This window comes from Camelus bactrianus, chromosome 12, assembly GCF_048773025.1.
Source record: "Camelus bactrianus isolate YW-2024 breed Bactrian camel chromosome 12, ASM4877302v1, whole genome shotgun sequence".
NCBI lineage: Eukaryota > Metazoa > Chordata > Mammalia > Artiodactyla > Camelidae > Camelus > Camelus bactrianus.
In genome coordinates, this window is record NC_133550.1 from 34,158,176 (window position 1) to 34,181,675 (window position 23,500).

The 23,500-nt window shown below is 32.3% G+C and overlaps 1 protein-coding gene across 1 annotated transcript in view; it reads left to right on the forward strand.

The window, feature by feature from the left end:
- NUP37 (nucleoporin 37) overlaps positions 1–23,500 on the forward strand; it is a 41,369-nt gene extending 17,869 nt beyond the window's left edge. Inside the window, exons 5-10 of the mRNA XM_010962799.3 lie at positions 1,925–2,019; positions 16,780–16,870; positions 19,918–20,099; positions 20,592–20,642; positions 22,645–22,738; positions 23,233–23,500. Of these exons, the coding sequence (XP_010961101.1) occupies positions 1,925–2,019; positions 16,780–16,870; positions 19,918–20,099; positions 20,592–20,642; positions 22,645–22,738; positions 23,233–23,346 (627 nt within the window). The 3' untranslated portion in view covers positions 23,347–23,500. The remainder of the gene's footprint in view (positions 1–1,924; positions 2,020–16,779; positions 16,871–19,917; positions 20,100–20,591; positions 20,643–22,644; positions 22,739–23,232) is intronic.

The following is a 23,500-nucleotide window of genomic DNA, read 5'->3' on the forward strand; positions in this document are numbered from 1 at the left end:
AAGTTCAAGGAATCTAATGTACATCATGATGAGTATAGTTAAAAATCCTTTCTTTTACTTGAAAGTTTCAAAGAGCTAATATTCTTACCATAAAACAGAACTGATAACTACGTAAGGTGATGGAGGTATGAACTAACCCTATTGTGGAAATCATTTCACTAATCCTGTTATGGTAATCATTTCACAATATATATGTGTATCAAATCATCATGTACGCTTTAAACTTACACAGTGTTATATGTCAATAATATCTCAATAAACTGGGGGGAAATTAAATAAATAGCTCTCAGTTTGCATTGAAATTGAATCATGTTTTGTATAAGAACAGTATTGCCTTATTGATTTTCCAGTAAATCAAAAACATGAATAATGTTATAAAAGAAGGATAAACAATAACCTTTCTGTTCATTTAGAGAATAGTAAAAGTTACACTCTAAACTGTATGCAGTGGGCTATCTACAATTTTACCATAATCCAGTGTACTATATATATTAGTTAATTTAAAGCTGTACCAGTGAATAGCAAAGTGTACAAATGGTACATAAAATTTTGACCCATCAAAAATTAATAGTTATATTTGCAACAACAGGGATAGACCTTGAGATTATCATGCTAAGTGAAGTTAAGTCAAACAGAAAGACAAATATGATATGTGGAATCTACAAAAATGATACAAGTGAACTTCTTTACAAAACAGAAATAGACTGGCAGACATAGAAAACAAACTTATGGTTACCAAAGAGAAAGTGGGAGAGGGATAAATTAAGAGTTTGGGATTAATGTATATAAAATAGATAACTGACAAGGTTCTATTGTATAGCACAGGGAACTGTATTCAATATCTTGTAATAACCTATAATGGAAAAGAACCTGAAAAATAATAGATTTATATATATATATATATATATAAAGATAACTGAATCACTTTACTGTACACCTGAAACTAACAACATTGTAAATCAACTATACTTCAGTTAAAAAAATGTTAATAGTTGTTAACTATTATTATTCCTATTTATAATTGGCATTAAATATTAAATGTTAATTTAGTTTGGCTTGTAGGCTTGTGACATAAGCTCTGAAGAATGATTTGGAGGACTTGAGTTTGTTTGAATCAAATCCTTTTTTTACCTGATGATTTATTTCTAAGTTGTAAGTAGTACCAAATAGAACCACTTTATTAATCTTAGACCTGAGATCAAATTTGAGTGTTTGGAAGGAAAGTAGGAAGCAAGAGTTATATTCCATTAAAATTTTTAAATACCTGATCTCTGACAGGTCTGTTTAGGATTTCAGTTATAAAGATTTAGATTAATTGAAACTTGCCTGCTCACAAAGTCCTTTATCTTACAATTTCCTATTTGTTCCTTCTATGGCCAGAAGAGGATTTCTAGGTTGTTGTGATAATGGGCTTATAATACTAGCTGTCTCCAGTGCTGGCAGTTACATTGAGCAAGTAAATAAAGACAGTGGCCAGTGAGTTCTATCCTATGTGTTTATTAGGTAGCAGCCAGTGTACAGAGTAGCATGTATGAGGTAAAGAGTCAAGTGGAACTCCTGTCTCAGTGCCCCTAGAACGTTCTTCTTGCTCTCACTTTTATTTAAGCTTTATGTAATAAGTGAGAAATGAGGTGATATGAGGACAGGTACAGTAAAAAAAAAAAAAAGTGTGTGTGTTTTTGTAAGACATGCACACTAGAAAAGAAAGATCAAGCTAACAGCAGTGTGTTGAATGATCAGCTTCTTTCCAAGATAAACCTTCCAGAAAAGTGGGTGTATAAATCATGCTTTAAAAATAGCAGATTGCTAAAGAAATATTTATAGAAAAGAGAAGCATGCAATGAAAGCAATGAAGTAAAAATATTAGGTAGGGATATTGTAGATTATTTTCCTGTGTTCTTAATAACTTTTCCTCTTATGTCAGGTTTTAGAGGGCCATTCAGATTTCATTAATGATTTGGTATTTGATCCCAAAGAAGGCCAAGAAATTGCAAGTGTGAGTGATGATCATACCTGCAGGTATGTTGCTTATGTTATAACCCGATTTTTGAATTTTCATCTTATTTTAATGAGAATTACATTTTTTAAATTACAGAAAATACAGCTTCTATATATATTCTACAAAATGTTATAAAAGAAGCATACTTTTTTTAAAACTTATGTATGGCACGAACATGAGTTTCAAAACCAGTGAGTTGAGTTCTCATCCCAGTTAATAGAAACTTCCCTTGCTGATTCTTGGGTGCCTCTCTGCCTATTATTTTGGATTTGTGCATTTATGAAATTTCAGTATATATTAGGCCAAACACTGGACATGATGAGTAGGATAATAAAAGGCAACTGCCTTATTGTGAAGTTATTTCACAGATCCTGTCTGATAAGTTAGTGTTAAATGATGAACTGAGAATATCATTTGCTAAAGCAAGACTCATGGAAAATTTAATGTTTTAACAAATTCTAAAGTCTATATAAAGTTTTTCTTTAGATATAATACATTTCTATATCACATTCTTCCATCTCACCCCCTAGTTTGGAATGGATGAGGTAACTATAACATTTTAAACGGTAACTAAAGCTGGAGAATATCACAAGTAAAGAACAAGATGAAGAACAAGAGTAGGAGGTGGAAATAAACTAAGGAGTCTGGAGTGACTCAGTCATTAGAGGAGTGCCAGTTGCTTCATTTGTTTTAAAGGTACTGTGAGAAAAAAAAATTGCTCTGCTATTTTGCATACTTCCAATGTTTGATAAAGCTGTAACAAAATTATGACCAAATCATTAGTATAAGTACTTATATACATATAAAAGTACTAAATGTGTGTCCTTTCACATTGGAAGTAAAGCCACTAGCTTCTTTTTAAATTTTAATCTTAATAGCTCAATTTTTTAAAGTTACACAGTCATAAGCCATTACTCTTTATGTGCTGCCTGTTAAAATTTTCACGTCAAGGACATGAAAGATTTACATGATATTAAGATTCCAGGGCCCCAAGTGTTATAAAACTAAGTTTGTATAGAGACTGAACAGTATATGGGACCATTTTTAATGTAAAACTTAAATTAGATCACTAGAAAGAAAGAATGACATTTTAGTTCTCTAACACATGGAGTTTCCTAATCACAAGCATTTGGAATAATGAAATCTGAGAATGTGGAAAATGAGTGTCTTTGCAAGCCAAGGAATAGCCTCTGAATAGTGAACAACAGCCAGAGAGACCTGGGATTACATTCAGAGGTCTGATTTTTTTCTTTTTTCTTATAGTAGTGGGAATTTTTGTAGAATATTAAAATTGTCCTAAAAATTTTGGGTGTTGACAGAGGGTTGCCAGCTTTCTATTTTTTCAAGTGATAAGAATTTTTAAAAGGTCTACTGCCTTCTATTGTTACCATCATTTTATAAAAGAAAGAACATTATTACTCTAAAAAGGAGAGAGGACTTAACTTTAAAGCAAGTCCTTTAATTTAAATAAATTTAACTTTTTGAAACTTGCTCGTAATTGTCTTACTTTGATAGGCTGTGGTTGATGGTGTTATTGTTCAGTAAATACATACTCCCCCTTCCCCCCTCCTGTGGAAGGAAGAGATTTTCTTACTCTGTTGAGATTAGCCATGTGACTTATTTAAGCCATTGCAATGTTAGCAGGTGTAACTTAAGCAGACACTTTAAATATTTCAACTGATCTGTCTTGTCCTACTATCCTCTGTCTTCTGCTATAAGATGAGCATGTCCTAGATAGCTACTGGCCCCAGAATGAGAAACACATGAAGCAGGTATGGACCCTTCTGGCGTTATGAAATAGAGCTTCCCACAGACCTATATGCAAGAAACTTGTTATGTTTGTAAGCCTCTGAGATTTTTGAGATTGATAACTTCATTGTAGCAATAGCTGGGGAGCTAAATTTAGAATTTATCAGCTTAGTTTGCCAACTAGAAGTAAAGGACAAATTTGATTGGCTTTTAAAGTCAAAACTCTTGAGGTAAAAGCTTAACAATTTAGATAAGATTAAAAAAAAGATATAAGTAAATCAAGAAGTTTAAGGGAGAGTAGTAACATCCACTCTCACAGTAACAAAGGAGAAAAGGACTTCTGAGGGGACAGACTACAATAGAGAAATGTTTCAATACAACCGTCTTCATTAACTCAAAGTATAGAATTGCCAAGTTACAAATAAAGACACTGGCAAAATGGCAAGTGTGCGATTTGGGCAGAGAAAATAGCCATATATACTCCAGGAATCATTTCTATCACTCTTCTGAAGTAATGCCTACCATAGACTGGGTCTGCATGTTGGTGGTGAAGGTACATTAATGAAATCCTTGTCCAGTCATACTTAAAGCCTGTGTCATCTTGGGAGTAGTATTACATATAGTGACACAATGCTTTAAAAAGACATGCTAAATAGAATAACAAGACTGAAGGTCAATAAAGAAGTATAAGATATTAATAACATTTTAAACTAACTATATGTAGCAGGCGTTTGAAACATTCCAGACACTCCCAGCATAAGAATACACATTCTTCTCAAGTGCACATGAAACAGTCTCCAGAATAAGCCATGTGTTAGGCCTCAACAAACCTAAAAAAATGTTTAAAGATTGAAAATATACAAAGTATCTTTTTTGACCACAGTAGAATGAACTAGAAATCAGTAACAGGAAAACTGGAAAATCTATAGTTATATGGAAATTAAACATCATATTCTGATTAAATAGCCAATGGGTCAAGAATGAAATCTCCAGGGAAATTAGAAAATACTTTACTATTTGTGAAAATGAAAATACAGCATACAAGATTTATGGGATGCAATAAAAGCAATGCTCAGGGAAATTTATAGCTATAGACACCTACATTTAAAAAAGAAGAAAGAACTCAAATCAGTAACCTAAGTTGACACCTTAAGAAGCTAAAAAAAAAAAAGGGAAACCCAAAGCTAGCAGAAGTAAGGAAATAATACAGATCAGAGCAGAGATAAACAAAACAGGGACTAGATAACAATAGAATCAATGACACCAAAGACTAAGTGACATGAACAAATTCCTAGAAACACGAAACTGCCAAAACTCAAGAAAAAATAGAACATCTGAATAGACCTGTGTAACAAATTAGGAAGTTAAATCAGTAATCAAAATTTCCCAACAAAGAAAACCCAGGAAAAGATGCTTCACTGGTAAATTCTACCAAACATTTAAAGAATTAATACCAATCTCCCAAATACTTCCAGAAAATAGAATAGGAGGGAACACTTTCTAACACATTCTGTGAGGCCAGCGTCCTGATACCAAAGCCAGACAATGATGTCAGTAGAAAAGAAAACTATAGGCCAATATTTCTTACAAATATAAATGAAGAATTCTCAACATCTAGCCAATGCAAGAAAACTCTTAGAAGACAGCAGGGGTAAATCTTTGACCTTGGATCTGGCAATGGTTTTTTAAACCAAAAGCACATTTATTAAAAATAAATAAATAAATTGTACTTCATCAGAATTTAAAACTTTTGGACACTAGAGGACACAGTCAACAGACTGAAAAGACAACTCACATGTATTCCATTACATATATGTGCTGCATCTTCTTAATCCATTCATCTATTGATGTGCATTTAGGATGCTTCCGTATCTTGGCAATTAGAAAGAATGTTGCTGTCAATAGTGGGCGTATGTATCTTTTTGAATTAATTCTTATTTTGTGGTTGGTTTTATTCCTTTGATAACTACGTAAGTTTAAAAAGCTAAAGCTCTAAACATTCTTAGAAACAATAGTACATATATGTAAATTTAAATACGTACAGTATATTGTATATATGTATTTACATGCAATAAATTGTATATGTGCAGTCAAATTGTAACACTTCTACCTAATAAAACAAAAATGAAAAAAAAAAAGACAACTCACAAAATGGGAGAAAATATTTGCAAATTACATATCTGATCAGGGCCTCATCCAAGATACATAAGGAAATCTTATAAATCAAAATAAAAAGACAAACACAACCCAGTTAAAAAAATGGACAAAGGACAGCAGTTCTCCAGAGAATATAAGCAAATGATTTAAATGATGAGTAAAGTAAATTTATAAAATAAGTGAATAAAAAGTTTTAAATACTAAGCTTTATTATGAAGTCCTACAACATGAAACAGTGCTACAATATAGATTCTTAACATTTTGTACTATAAAGAGCAGAAAAATGTTTCTCTCTAGTTCTGCCACCTCAAAAAAAAGTATCATAAATAAATTCAGTGTTTTGATCTGTGCATATTTTCTGATGTTTGACTTCAGCATTTTCAAGAGAGACACAATATTATAATCAACTAAGAGATTTGTGGCCTTAGGGACATCAATTCAAAACAGTCTATCCCCTGAACAGATGCATAAAGTTTACGTATTTTATTGAAAATTGCCAAATTCTGAGTCAGACATAATGAAGATAGTTCTCACTTGTACTAGTGTGTCAGTGTATCCATTAAAAAGTTGTCGCTTGTTTATCTCTTGATACAGAGAACAAATAAGTTTATAGAGAATAAATTTAATATATAAACTAGTTCATTCAGTCAGCAAATATCAAGTGTCTACTATGTGCCAAGCACTGCTAGGTACCTGATAACCACTGATACATTTTTAAACCTGTGAATAATCATTTCAGAACCATTTCAAGCTTCTCTAAGACTGACAAAGTTATTTTATTACCTGTAAATGTATTGCAGTATTAATAAGTGAAAATTACTAAATATTTTGACTGTTTTACTGTATGCTAACCATCACTCTAAGTGCCTTACCTATGTAAATGTATTCAATTTTTACAACAACTCTGAGGTAGATACTAATTCTACCCTCATATTACAAGATGAGGATACAAGATGTAGAGAAGCTAATAAATTGTGGAAAAAGACTTAGCTGTTAAGGAGAGGCATAGGAATATTAAACAGTCTGGCTCTAATACCTGCACTCACTCAATTTTTTTTCCTGAGTGACAATTTTCAGATTCATCCTGAAAAGATAGTATTTGTATCTAAGAATATTTTAAGTGTTTCTTACTTCTTTACATTCTGTAATATAAGTTCACTAATTCAAACTATGAACTTAGGTGCTACTTGTAATATGAAATGTTATTATAGAAGATGATAGATTAAATTTTATCTAATATTCCATCTAGTTTTAATATTCTGTAATCTGTACAAGTTTATAAGAAAATTGAGTTCTCATGTAAGTCAACAGTTCTTTATCAATCCCAATACCTCATTTTTTAAACATTTTCTAACATATTATAGAGTATATAGAGTAATATACTATAGAGTCTTAAACTCATAGAAAACATAACCTATCAAAATACATAATTATAAAAAATTATTATAGTATCTTAATTGTACTATGCATTTCTATTAAAAAAATGTTACAGAATAGCAGTACAGTGTGTATATGCTCAGATACAGCTACATTAGAAGATGCAGTGCAGTGAGTCCCTGTCACTCTTTACAATGAATAAATTTGAGTATCACAAAAATAAGATAAAAACAAGATAAAAGGCAGAAGCAAGGCTGCCAAGTTGCACAGTTGCAGGAATATGGCTTGCAGAGTGCAATGTAAATAGTGCCATCTGGAGTTCTGCAGTATCATAGCCTTGAGCAAAACTAGTTTCTTGGATAAAAACTCAAGTCAGTAGTAATGAAAAAATCTATTATGGGAAATGAAAAATGGAAATAATGTCAATCAAAATAAAAATAACATGACAAGACAAATTACAGGATGTCAAGTTAAAAAAATAAGGAAGGATAAATAATAATTTACTGTTATGTCATAGAATAGAGTACTACAAGGATTGCAAAAATCGTATCTCCTGTCTTGAAATGGCCCCACCTTTTGAGGTATTTCTAAGTTTTACTGTAACATCCAAAAGTCAGGTAGAATGTCTAGCATCTCTGATTCTCATTCATTAAATGCATGTAGCATCCTAATAATTAAGATAATCAAAAATGTCCCCTAAGGTGTTGGAACAACCCCTTGTTGAAAATCATTGATTTAGATAATAATAAGTGAGCAGGCACTGTTCTAAGTGTTTTATATGAATTAATTCACTTAATCCTCAAAAACCTTATATGATAGTTTCTTTTATTCAAGAAGTTTTAACTTTTTTATATTATTGAAAAAGCAGATGTTCATATTACCTGTATATTCTGATCAAAATCAGGCATTATATAGGGTTTAACAAAATTGATAGAATTTTATCTAGAATCATGTCTACAGAAGTTATCTGCTTGTGAAGAATTTATGATTTATGAAAGATACCTTTGCTAAAACACTCTAGTACCAGTTCTTGAAATGAAGATGTCATGTTCCCTCTTCATATGTCATTAGCCCAGTTTTCAGGTGAGGTACAAGAGTAAGGAGAAACAGAATTTTGTAGATGATGAGGGAAACTATCCTAGAGTAGACTGCTCTGGCCTTTTCATTAATAAGGTATTTTGCAGGGCCAGCCATGCTTTACTACCTTAGAGTTATCTCAGCAGTAGAATAGTGCCCTTGTGATAGGTATTCAGTGAATGCATGGGTGAAGGAATGAATGCAACCCTGTCACCATGTCTTTATAAAAAAGACATCATTACCAAACAAAGCATCTGATGGGACATATGTTTAAGAAAAGAAATTCCCAAGTAAGTCATAGGATTGCTAACCATTCAGTCTCATGTTCTATAGCATTTCTTGAGGGGGGTGGTGAGGTGGGCGGGAGATGTAATTAGATTTATTTATTTTAGTGGAAGTACTGGGGATTGAATCAAGGACCTTGTGCATGCTAAGCATGAGCTCTACCACTGAGTTGTACCCTTCCCCCTTACATCATTTCTTTTGTGGTCCCTCATCATGTCCACCATATATAGATACACACATATACATACATATACATATTCACACACACGTGTGTGTGTGTGAGAATGTGGATATGCACAGGAAATTTATAAATATTAATATTTCAAATTATGACCCAGCATTATCCAAAGAAGGTTAAAATTATTTGAGAGATAAATAAGTGCATATTTATTTAGAATTATTATCCCCTACTTCCAAAAGAAGGTAAAAATGGTATTTAAGTATTTAATGGGTTAAGCTTATTTTAAAAACTCACTAATGCAGAACATCTCATTCCCAGTGAGCGCCAAATAACAGATGTTCTTGTATATTAAAAACAGTACCGTTCTGTAAGAACAAGTCAGATCAACAAGTATTTATTAAACACGTTTAGTATAGCCAACGTTTAGTACTTTGGGGGATACAAAAGAAATAGAAGACCCAGTACTCACTGTAACTACAAAGGATGTCAGAACTAAATCCCTTTCCTCCTCCTCCTCCCCAATAATCTTTTAAAATATTAGATAAAATTTATGGTGAAGAAAATTGGCTTCTAGAAACCAAGGAATTCTTAGTTTAAGACTGAAATAATAGAGGCATGTAATGTGCCATTCACTGTGTCTATAAAACATGGGATGTTAGTAGTTGTCCATGTTCTAGGTGCCGTCATTTTTAAAAAGAATAGGAGAAAGGGTGAGAAATAAAAAAGAATGATTTGTTTTTTTTAGGAATATAACAAGATTACTTGAAAAGGGAATAATAAATTACCTAAGATACTCACAAAGACAATAGTACCGTTTTTTGGAAAATTTAACAAGAGAAAAAGAATGTTTATCAAATCTTCTGTATATCTTGTTATATCTGTATATTCTATTAGCTAAGTTCTTTCATCTCCATTTAGGAGCAGTTAAACTATGCCTAAATAATTGCAGGTACAAAGTGAAATCAGAAGAATATATATTATTCATTATAATGTTATGGTTAATTCCAGAAATAAAATTTTCTACTTGTCTTCTAAAATTCCCTCTAATTGTTGGTAACATCTTGAATCAAGATCAATTATTGCATAGTTATAGTAATAGCTTTAAAAACAATCAGATAAAAGAGACAATTTGTGTTGAGTTTACCTCTGGTGAATGAAGCATAGGGATTTGTTGTCTTTATAAGAACCATTCAAAAACTAGTAAAGCCTTTTGATCACATTTGCAAATCTTTTCTAATTTAAGGCAATGAAATAGTGTGTTAATAAAAGATTATAACAGAGTAAAAGTTACAAAGTGATGAAAGAATTTTCTGAAATTTCATATGATCATGTACTGTTAATATCACTCTCTAGTATTCAACTCTTTGTTCTCTCTCATGTGCCCTTGTAGATGAAATATAAAACCAGTACTTCATAAAGTGTATTACCCTATCAGTGACTACAGTAATTTAAGCTTGCTTTATGTAGCCATTGTGTGGTTGTACTAAGTGAATTGTATAAATGAGAATCTTAAACATTTTTCAGGTTTATTTTGAAAGTCCATTTATGTAACTGATAATGAGTACCTTTCCTCATTTATAACATATATTCAAAATTAGTTTGCAAAGTGTATCAATATTTTTCTTGGAGATAATGAAAGGTTAGTATCTCCTGGGTAATATTACTGGTGTTTATGTTAAGGTTTATGTTAGTTAAAGGAAAAGTCCTTTTGCTCTGAATTCCTTGAAGCTGAAATAATTACATATGATCTGTTTGAAAACTACCATGTGGTATTTCTTTACAGTTGAGAGTTTAATTTTGAGGTTTATTTTTAAATGTGACAATTTCTCACAATTCCTAACCTTCAAAAATCTGTATATCTATGTCTATATTTAATGTCAGTTCTACTCTAGGGTGGCCTCAGGTAGTTTCTCCCCTCTGATGATAAAGTTGTAGTGTCTGCGGCATTCGTTCATAATTTTAAGAGAACAAAATGAAGGAATAACATGTAAGCTTATATAAGATTTTTTTTTTAACCCGTCCAAGGCTTCATGAAGATGTACAATAGTAGATGTTTCTTGTATGGTGTTGTGGGTTCATTAGTGTTGTTTGAAACAGGCCACTTCCTCTCCCCTCCAAAAAACATAGTGCTTTTGATTATCAGATGTCTTATATATATCCCATGCTAGCTAAGTTGTTTCTGTATTACTTCTGTTCATGTATATTTGAGAGTCTTCAAGATCCATAGTTAAGACAGAGTGTTCTTCCCCCCAACCCTACCCCAATTAAAATCACAAAATAAGTGATCTATTTAAAAATAATCCTTGTGGGAAATAGAAAGAAGAGGACTGAGAGCCTTCTGAAGGTAGGCAAATGAAACATTCCTTAGGAAATCAATCTCCATTGAGGAGCAATTAAACTAAATCTAAATAAATCTTTTTGACTCATTTTTAATTATTGAAGGGTAAAATAATAAGCATATGCAATTATCCTTTATTTCATCCTCATAATTCTTACTCTCAAGTCAGTAAAATTTCAGGTAATCCATTCCATTTATTATGTATACTACTTGATTAGTAGTATCAAGTTTGTTTTTTTTAAAGCAGAATTAGTCTAATCTTATTTCTGAATATATTTGAAACACTGATACATAGTTAAAGTACCCTTTCAATATTCTTATTTTATGTTCTTATGCCATTTCATTGCCTCCATTGTTACGGTTTTTGCCTAGGTATCAAAGTTCTTGACAGTCTAAGCCTCAAGCTGACTTATTTATTAATTTATGAGTTTATTTATTCACCGCTCTAATCTACCATATCCCTGTCAAGATTTGTCCACCTGATTCCTAGATATGCACTTTTAATTATATAGTTCCCCACCTCTGACCTCCTTTTGCACTTAAAACCAGATATTTTAATACTAAATTATTTTATAATTTGTTTCACTTTTTTCCTGTTTCTTTAGTTTTCCCCTTTTTTGAATCATCCATAGCATGATGAATAACTTAGTGACTGATTATTAGGAGATAAGAGAATAAATCTTCATTTTGCTGTTACAGACTCAGTGAAAAACATGTTTCTTGTCTAAGAATGTTGGAGGTTCCTTTCCTGCACCTAGTAACATTGTAAAGTGCTGTCTCATCTTTATAACTACATCTTGGTGTTACTTTTGTTCTTGTTTTCGTATTTAGTTAATCCATACAGTGGTTCATGTGATTCAGTCATGTCTTTTAGAAAGACTGGTATGAATTTTTTGCTTTTACCAGTTACTGAGGGCCAAATGGATACAGATGTGTCATTTAATGTCATCCATTCCTTCTTTTGTCTGTGTTGTCAAAAACATTTGGTAGCAGAAGTTTCCTTCTATAATGAACTCCTTAACAAACAGTGAGCTGCCGCTTAAAAATGGAGAACAAACAAATGAAAAAAACAAAGTATTGCCCAGGAAATTTCCTTTTGAATTTTCAGAGGGAACATCTCTACTAATTGTCAATAACATTTAAATACCATATGGTTGAGAATACTTAATGTTCTGCTGAAAAGCACTCAGCCTGAAATGAGACAGTAATTTTAACAATAAACTACCAAAAGTAAGGTAAATGTAATTCATGATCTTAGATCTGAATATCTCTTCACCTATACATTTTACAGCTAAATCTGAAAGTTCTGCCTAAGATCACATTGTTGGGATGGGTGGGAATGTCTGTTATAGTTGTCGAATTGGGTTAAAACTATCATTTTATTTATTTGAAGAAGGTTGCTATCTATACTCCAGTGCCCTTTGATTCAGTCTGTACTATTGGCTTCTTAATATGTCAGCAAATTAACTTTACCTTGAAAGCTTTTGTTTGAAATTTCCCTTGCAGACATTTAAGTTGATACACATTTTATATAGCTCCTGATTTTGGTCAAGGTAGTTTAACTTGATAATATTATAATTTTATACTGTTATGAAGTGTCTGCTATCTTAACATGTGTTTATGTGTATTAAGAAGACTATAAACCCTTATACCTTTTCTCTTTCTATGATATACTATTTTCCTGAAAAGTATGCTTCTATGGTTCTAATTAACTTTTAGGTAATTTTAGTTATTATAAACAAATCTATTAGCAATAAATTTGGAAATACTAAAATATGAATTTATGATTTTTTTCCTATTATTGAATAAACTCTCTTATCTGACATGGTCTAAATCTGTAGTTCCTTAGTTAACCAAAAAGTTGGTAAACTAAGGAAATTATTTAAAAGGAATGTCTCTCTACCTTATTTTAATATACAACATGTGTGAAAGTTTACCAATTTGCGATTTGCCAATCTTTTGATACTAAACCAAGCTTTCTGCTCTTCTTAACTTTTATATCCATTGATTAGCACTGGACCTCTTATTTTTACATGAACCACAATCATAATACAGTGTCTACTTTGAAAACAACATTTGCTAAGTAGTCTTAATTCAAACATATTTAGGTTTTTATTATTTTTATTGCTTAATCTTTTGTAACTGTCACACATGCCTAATTTAAGAGCTTTTTTTAAAATTTAGAATCTTACCTTGAATTAGTTGCCATCAGCTTAGTTTAATTGAAACAGCTTCCATATTCATGTTCTGTCAATTTATATAATACTCATTATATAATTACACTAATAAGCATAGGTTTACATCACTTACAAGCAGTGATTCACTGAGCAAAAAACCCATATTCCCTCTTGGTAAGCCTACAACAAATGCACGTGAGCCTGTTAGAAAATAGTATTTCTCTTTGTTCTTGTCAAATCTGCAGAGAAAAAAGGAAGTGTCAGAAGGAAATCAATAAAGAGAGTTTTTCTATACATTGTGTTCACAACATTTTAAAATTGATGCAGATTTATTCATGTATAGATAAATGAAAATAAAATAAAATGCAAGAAAAAAGAGTGATTTGAGAAATCAACCTGACAAATAAGGCCAACTGAAAAGTTGTTCCTTTTGCCATTCAGACAAGTGGTTAAGATTGTTCTTGTCAGAAAATTTGTCAGAGAACATTTAGGCTTTTTCAGTTGGTGATTAAAAAGAAATACAAAAGAAAAAAATACATAAATAAGGTATAGCCAGTCTGGAAACCTATTTGAAATACCTGCTAACGTTGAACATATTTGTAAGCTATGATCCAGCAATTTCATGCCTAGCAGTTACCCAACAGGTGGGTTAGTGGTTAGGAGTGTGTTGGGCTTGCGTAAAGCAGAGAATGGGTGTACGAATGTCTATATTCACTAAAAGACATGTACAAGAAGGTTTATAGCAGTATTACTGGTAGTGACAACCTAAATGTCTGACAGCAGTAGAATGGATAAATACATTGCAGTGTATTTAATTAATAGAATACTATAAACATAATGAGAATTAACAAAGTGCAACATTGAACAATGTTGGTAACTCTCATAAGATTTAATGATAAATGAAAGATGCCAAACCAAGAAGACATACTCAATATGATTCCATTTTTATGGTATTCAAAACAGTCTGTGGTGTTAGAAGTCAGGATAGTGGGTACCTTTTGTGAGAAGGCAAGGAAATATGACTGGAAGAAGTTGGAGTTCTGGAAGTACTATCTTAATTTGGGTGCTGTTTTCTCTTTGTGCTGTATGCTTAAGATTTGTGGATTTTTGTTATATATGGTGTATTGCAAAAAATGTATCAGAAAAGGAAAAAAATGTGACGTTATCTGATGGTAGGTAATTAGGTTTATTTATTTAGTTAGTTTTTAGAAGAGGTACTGGGTGATTGAACCTAGGACCTCGTGCATGCTAAGCACATGCTCTACCACTGAGCTATATCCTCCCCCCTATGATGTTATGTGATGGAACTAATACTAACTAGTAGTAAAGGCACAATAAAATTAGTTGAGCTTCACAAAAGGATTTGAGAAGTGCTTAACTATGGAATCTATCAAAAAGGGAAATAAGACTTAACAACTTAAAGTGAACCATCTATAGCTAATTTAGTTGTGATAACTCATTTTTGCCCAATTTGTTGTATTATGCGTATTTAATAATTGGATTATGCAGCCACTGAGAATGTTTAATTAGCATATAATTATAAATCATGAATCATTTTATCCTAGTTCTGTAAAGTAATCTGGATTAACCCTCATTTTTAAATCAGGTGGGGTTCTTTTTTGTTATTGTTGGTTTTCATGAAGTATCAGATTCTGTTCAGGATAAAATACTATTTAAAAATTAGATTAAAATTTGGTTCATTGGACAGGAATACACTTCATTGACCTATTTTTATGTTATATCTATGTTTTCTACCTCTTTGTTTTTCTCCATTTAAAAGAAAAAACATAAAAATATTCTGGTATGTATTTATTCAGTATAATGGCAAATAAAAATCAAATACATATTAGAGTAAGATCAGAAGAATGAAGCCTTTGAACCATTCTCTCATGGGATTCTCTAAATTTGCAAGACAAATTTCTACTATTTCAGTAGTGGTAAAATACATGCTAGCCCAGCACTATTATGCAAAAGGCAATAGAGAAGAAAGAAATATTCAGTTGCTATAATTAATAATCTTATTTATTGTGGGAAGTGAAACACAATTGAGTAAGCCCCTGGTAAATGTAATGTCCCCTCTTCAATTAAATTGTAATTGTCTCCCTGTAGAGTAAATATAGATGAAAAGTGTTGATTGGGCAAGAGAAAAGAGTATATTCTAAATTATTTAATCAATTAGATAATTATTTTGAGAAACATACTAGTTTATACGTAACTATAATATTTCAAGATTGGAGACCCTATAATTTCTACAAAAAAGAAAATCCTGAATGATGTGGCTAGGCACAAAATAGTAATGGCATTGTCCAATTAATATGTCTACTTTCTTTGAAATAAAATTTTGCCTAAACTTTAAAGACATATTCCCTAAATTTGTTGAAATTGTTTTACTGTCCCTAATGAGATTTGAACTATAAAATCTATAAGAAAAAGTTCAGTGCATTCTAAAGCATGTGTTCTGTCCTTAAGGATCAGATTCTGTGGTCACTTTACCAGCCACCATCACTTTCTATCTCCTGAGGTGCTAATTCTGCTACACTCTGAATCAGTGAGAAAAAACAATGGCTAAGTGTGAGGAATGAGCTGGAAAACTTAACAGTCTTGGTGGCAGATAGGACTTCTCACAACATAGTGCCATTACTGAGATTTCTGATCTTGATCTCCACTCTGGGGTTAGGGAAAAACTTAAGAGGGAAAGCCACATCATTGAGTATCTCGGTCGTCGTTACTATGGATTTCTAAGTATTGAAGAGAGGGAGAGTAGGAGGAACCAGATTCGTGTTCCTTCAACCCTTCAGTCCTTTAATGTGATAGCAATCAATCAAGGGCACTTTGGGGAAAGAATTGGGGAAGTAAACCAGATCAGAAAAGGTAAAAAGTATGAAGTAGCCCCTGGCACAGGAACCCAAAGGCAGAAGGAATAAGCCACTGTGGGAAATTCTATCTCCCTAAATTCGCATCACTTCATACTAGTTTCTTCATATCCTATTTTTAAAATAGGAGCACTAGGGTGGAGTGGAGAAGGGGTGTGTATGTTTTAAGCATCCCTGGTAGAAATTATTGTTAGTTGAAATGACTGAAGTAAGTAGGAATGCAACCTGATTAGTGACCTAGAAACTTCAAGATTGTGCCCACAAAATTGAAGAGTTTGTGAATAATTTAATTTGGTTACTGTGTTACAGCATTGCTAAACTAGATTAATTACAAAATGTATGTGACTTTTTCCATGATTGAATATGGTAAAACTTAAATTCTTCATACTATTACATTTTCTAAAATAATTATAATTATGCTATAATTTTCCTTAAGGTATACTTTGAATACAGATGTCTGCATTATAATCTCTAGTTGGTAGCTTTCAATAAATTTATAGAAATTTTATTTTTTTAGTAGTGATATATCAAAACTATTTAACATTATACTCCTATTCTTTTATTAGGATCTGGAACTTGGAAGGAATACAGACAGCTCATTTTGTTCTTCATTCCCCTGGAATGAGTGTGTGCTGGCATCCTGAGGAAACTTTTAAGGTTGTTATTCATAACTTAGATTTTTTTAATCAAGCTGAAAAGATATATACATGTGTAATACTAGTACACATAGAGGAGAAAAATCAATGACTTTTTCCATCCCAGAAACTCTTAATTGGCACAAATGCATTTGGATTAATCTAGAACCATAAAAGTTCTTTGTAATTAAGTTTTTATTTGACAACCATCATCTATAAATGACATTTATTTAGAGTACACTTTTCATGACCTTTGATAGATTACAATCCAAAAACTAATGCCCAGACTATCTAGTAAGCAGTATTCTTTTTTTTTTTCAAAGTTAAAACCATGCTTGTGAGCCATAGTGTGTAAACAAAGCGTCAGTGGCATAAGGACAATTTGACCTAGCTGCAGGGGTATTCAACTCCTGTTTAGAGTAAAGCTTTTCTAAAATTCTAAAAATACACTATGAGTTATTATCAATTGGTCTTAAATAATTCCATCGAGAAGATAGGAACCATTCAATAAGAATTCTCTCATTTCCCAGTGTCTTCTTTTGGGTATCACTCTATTTTGTCTCCCTAGAATCTTAAGAAGTTACCATTTTCATCTTTTTAAAGTTAGTCCTTTAGCTTTCTAGAGCTCATGCCAGTTACTTAGGCATTCTGCTTTTCATAGCCCTCTAATGTCTTCATACTTCTTCTCCATTGACTCTTTCCTCTCCTCATACTTGCACAAAAAGATAAGCTTGATTAATCACAGCAAACACTTACATGGTATTTATATATGCTTGGTCCATTGTCAGCCTTTTGTATACTTTAGCTCATTTAATCCTCATGACAACCTTACAGGATGGGTGCTGTGATGAGCTCATTTTACAAATAAGGAAACCAAAGCTCAGAGAAGTTAAGTAACTTGCCTAAGTTCGTACAGCAACTAACTGGAAAAATTGACATTTAAACCCAGGCAGTCTGCTCCAAAGTTCTTGGACTTAACCATTGTATTCTTCTGTTTCCCCTTTTAATGTTAATCTATCCTCACGTCTTTATTTCTGAATGTTTGAACCCATCACTTACAACTTTTCATTTGGGTCCATCTCTCCTCATCCCTTGATGTAACTCTGTAGTCTTATTCAATCTCCTACTCTTTCAGAAGTCATGAGTGATATTTTTTAACAAATTCAGTGGCTTTCTTCCATTCTTATCCTTAAGGCAGCCTTTACACTGTTGATCACTTCTGCCTTGAAACCCTGCTTACTTGGTCTTTAAAGCTGCATTATTCTAGTCCTCTTGAGCAACTATGCATGTATATTCCCTATTTCTCTCCTCTGTCAACTCTTCTTTCACCATGTATTTGTAAATAGTTATAAGGGATAGTTCTCACCTATACTGTACCCTTTATTATAATAGAGGATAAAAGAATGAATGAAGTCCTTGTCCTTGAGTTACACACTGACTTGTAAGTAAGAAAAGCATATAAATACAGTAACACAGATTTTAAGTGTTGGAATAAAAAATCTAGTTAAGTATAATGATGACATAAAGAAAGATTAAACAGATCTGCTCACAGCCTTCAAAGAAGAGGCAGTCTGGAGCTAAAATGCCCCAGACTACATACGTGTGTTCTCTGAGCCCTAGGTTTCCATGAAATCTTGTTTCAGTCCTATTCGATCTTTCATCAGTAGAATTATACTCTGTGTGCATAAGTGAAATTTTCTAATTCATATTACATATATAGGGATTATTTCCATCTATAAACATTTCTGAATCCAGGTCCTAAATTTTATTTTATGTATAGATTTCTCCCCTGTAGCAGTGAGTCTTTTTGAAGCATAATCAAGGAAACTACCAAATTGTTAATATCACCATGTATAAATATAATAGGCTAATTTTTAAGGACTGTGACCTAGATGTGAAATGAAAATGTTTATTATAACCTCTACCTCAAAATTTATATCTTAATATTTAAATTGTGGTTATTTCAGATCCCTTTCCCTTACACTCTTTAAGTTAATTTTTTTATTCTCTATACCATTAAAATTTCACTCTACTCCATTTCCTTTTTCTAATTTTTTTCCTGACTTCAGAATTTTTGGAAGTCCTTACTTTAAATTATGTCAACTCAAAATCCTGAAATCACCTTAGATATCTTTCTTTCCTATATGCAGAATTATCCAGGTATTTTAAGTTTTTCTTCACTGTCACTAGAATACATTCCTCTTGGTCATTAATGTGTATTCTTCACCTTTGTATCCTCACAAGTAATTCTTGCTAAGCCTTAGCTTATTTCTAAAGTCATTGGTTCTTCAGTCTGATTCTTCTTGCCAACTTTACTTACACTGACCTTAAAATATCAGTTTCATTGTGTCACTACTAAACTCAAAAACCTTAAACTACAGAAAGGCAACACAGAGGAGTGGATAAAAGTATGGATTCTTGAGTTAACTGCCTGGAGTCAAATCCCAGTTCCACTACTTACTAGCTATATGATCTCTGGCAAGTTATAAAAGCTCTCTCAGTCACTGCCTTCACTTCCTCATCTTGTATAATGGAGGCTCATGAAGATTAAACAAGTGAACACTTATGAAAGTCCTTAAGAGAAAACCTGTACATAATAAGCATTCAGTCAATTTTAGCCGCTTATCATTGTTGACACTGCTATTTCCCATGTTCTAAATAATTCCTCCTTCTGCATCCCACCCTTTAATTTCTTTTAGGATCAGTGGTTCAATATTCACTTATTTAGTGTTTGCAGCAACTCTGCAGTACCTAACTACTGTGGATAACTCAACAGTGTGTGTGTGTGTAATGAACCTTTGGCGTGATCTCCCTGGTGATCATACATAATCACTTAAAATTGGACTCAATTTTTTTAAGTCTTTCTTTTACCAGTTTTCTGTGACACTTTTTAATATTCGATACAGAGTTTTACCTAGATTTCTCTTATTTCCTTTGCATTTGATCTCCCATTTGTAGTATATGCAGATGTTTACATCTTACTGTATGTATGACATTGAATCTCTGCCTACTTCTCAAATTTAGCTAGTAAATTAGGTGGTTGAATTTTTCTGTATTTTTGTCTTACAGCTGATGGTTGCAGAGAAGAATGGAACAATTCGGTTTTATGATCTTTTGGCTCAACAGGCTATTTTATCTCTTGAATCAGAACAGATGCCATTAATGTCCGCACACTGGTGCTTAAAAAACACCTTCAAAGTTGGAGCTGTTGCAGGGAATGATTGGTTAATTTGGGATATTACTCGGTCCAGGTACTTTCTTAGTGTATTTATCTGTTGCTTACGAAAATGTCAGTCACTGTTGCCAAATGATCCACTGAGCCATTGTTGTATACCTGTGCCTCACTGTAAAGCAAAAACAAGTCTCCTTTCCTGTAGAAGAGCCAGAGCTATGGGTTTCTACATAACAGAGATAGGTTCACAGATTTACTTTGAGAGTAACACAGAAAGAATAATGCAGAGGAGATCTTTGATCTGAGCAGTGTTTACTTATGTTTGAAAAAAAGAAGAAGAAGAACACTGACCCTGTTGAATGATGGTGTTCTGTAATGGTTCTAAATTATGTTTATGTCTTTATCATATTTCATCTATTTTAAGTCAGTGCTTATATGGAATTTTGTCACAGTTTAATAAGTACATTGGGCATTGTGTCCTTTAAAGAGAAAATGCCTTTTATACCTTAATTTAAGTTCCTCTACTTGAGACCAACAAATAATTCATAAAATGCAAAATACTATCTTTTAGTTACCCTCAAGATAAGAGACCTGTCCACATAGATCGAGCCTGCTTATTCAGGTAATATACCATTTTTGCTGAGGTTCTAATTTGAATTTTTGAGTTTGGTTATTTTGTTCATGCTGTGCCAACATCTAGAATACTTTCCCAAAACTCTCCTTTGCACTATTTTTTTTTCTTTTTTTTTTTTTTTCTGATTGTTTTTATAAATGGTTGCTTTATTTTCCTGTCTTCGCTTTTGTCTTTTGGTCCGGGCAAGTGATTTGTTTTCCAGTGTATTCTTTGAAAAATATTGTAAAACACAGAACGTGTTGCTGCCTTACCAATACCACCTGAACAATTTGGAGCATGTGCTTCCTTATTTCTTGTTCTGATAAAGATGTAAGATGTAGGTGGAGCCATGTTTATGCATATGAACTTCCTTGTTCTTTAAATGAGAACACACTAGATACTATTTATCTGCAACTTTTTTTTCCACTTAAAAAATATATTTGTTTACCTTGTTCTTTTTAATTCACTTCTACATATTGTTGCGTTGTATAATGTAATCATTAGGGTGCTTTCAGCAGCAGGAAAATTCACTAACAGAGACTAAAACCAGTAGAACATTTATTATATGCTATATTCCTATAATAACAAATAAATAAATAATAAATTTAAATATCTCAATAAAATTGTAGAACTTGGGGCCACTATTATTTTATGTACTCCTAAGAAAAGAATATATTCAATTAAATGTAAGAATGCCATAGATCATAAGATGCATCCTGACTTCAAAGATTTGAGCAAAGATTCATTTTGAAATCAATGAACTGTTAGTTACGAACTGGAGGAGGCAGTCTCAGGATTGGTTTAGTAGCTCATCGGTGTCATTAAGAGTTCAGACCTTTCTAGGCAGGGAGGGATAAATTGGGGGTTGGGGATTAACAGACATACATTACTATATATAAAATAGATAAACAACAAGGACCTACTGTATAGCACAAGGAACTATACTCAGTTTCTTGTAATAACATGTAATGGAAAAGAATCTAAAAAGAAAAAATTTGTATGTATATGTATAACTGAATCACTTTGCTGTACACCTGAAACTAACATTATAAATCAACTACACTTCAATTAAAAATTTAAAGGAAAAGAAGAAGAGTTCAGACCTTTCCGTCTGCCATCCTCAATGGCAAGGCTTTGGGCTTATTGCTTCACAGTCACAAGATGACTACCAGAGTTGCAGGCACCATAGCCTCATACCACATTGTCCAAAGTAAGAGGGAAAGAAGGAGCACTCCTCTTTTATTGGGGTTTGGGGATTGCTGTCTTTGCCTTATACTGCTGTGTCTCATCCTTTGGAGTCAGACACACTGTGCCAGAACATAGTTGGGGTTCACTTAACACAGAAAAGGGGCAGAATGGCTGCTGGGCAAACAATAATGTCTGCCACACATTAAAATATTAACTAGACTTTAGCCATCTTTCTTTTTTTTTTCATCAAGGAATCCTTTTTCTTTTTCCTTATAGCTCCCCTGCTGCACTTCTCATAGTGCTGGGCTTCTCCCTGGAGCTCCATTAATACTTGCTGATGCATTAATTCATTGTATTCCAACATCTAGGATGCCTTGAAACTTAAATATTTAAATATCTATATATTCTAGGTGTTGGCATCATTCCAAGGAGTTTAAACTCATGCATTTATTATTAATTTTAAGACAATAAGAACATTAAATGTGATTTTTTTTAATGTTTTTTACTGTGAAATAAGTTCTGTCTGTCTGATTCCTTGTTTTTATCTCCTACCATACTGTCAACCCTTTGGTTATAAGAAAAGAACTGCTTGTGTAACTTTGAAACATAACAGAGTGGCACATGATAAGCACTTAATAAATATTCACAGGTGAGAAAATATTCATAGCTAACTTTCCTGGAATTTCCAGTCAGATTATAAAGCCATGTTATCAAATTTAAGGTTATAAAATTATTCTTGTGCAAAAAGAAATAACCTATTTTTAAAAACGTTGTAGTTATCTGTAGGATACTGTACTGATTTTCATCCCTTGTCTTTTCTTAGATGGTCTACAATTAGTGAAAACTTGTTTGCAACCACTGGTTATCCTGGCAAAATGGCAAGCCAGTTTCAAATTCATCATTTAGGACACCCTCAGGTAACGTGGAAGTGTTTGGTGGCATATGTGTTTTTAAATTGGTTTTCTACTTTTACACTTATAGCCCCCAGATTTGTAATGTGTAACTAAAATCATTTATGAACATGTTACCTGCTTAAATTGGAAAGAGATGGCATTTTTTTCATGTTTAAATCATAATGGAAAAAGACTTTTTGCCAATAATTGTGTAAGAAGCATTTTATTTCTTCTATTTCCTCCTTCATTTAAATATAATAATTTTGCTTGCTTAGTTGATTTAGACTTCAAAAATATTTGAGTCTGGGCTGCACCAATTATTCATAGATTATTTTTATCCTTCATTCTAGCCAGCTGCAAATAATGTGTATTTCACCTATGAGGGAGCACATTTTTTAGTTCTAATTCAACTATAAAGAAAGACATTTTATCAATGCATTTCTTATTTTTGAAGGTAGTTTTTATTTATTACTGTTGGTGAGGTATTGAGCTTCTTTAATTCTTCACGTATTTTATAGCCCATCCTCATTGGTTCTGTAGCTGTTGGATCTGGACTTTCCTGGCATAGAACTCTCCCACTGTGTGCAATTGGAGGAGACCACAAGCTATTGTTTTGGGTGACTGAAATTTAAACTAAACTTTTTGTGTACCTTAGATCCATAAAACTGTATTTTTAGTACATGTTTTGGAGAATTCCTTATTTTTATATCAAATATAGACTGTAAGCTCTAGAAATGTTCCAGTTATTGCTTTTGTTAAATAAAATATTGATGGTTAGAAAAATTA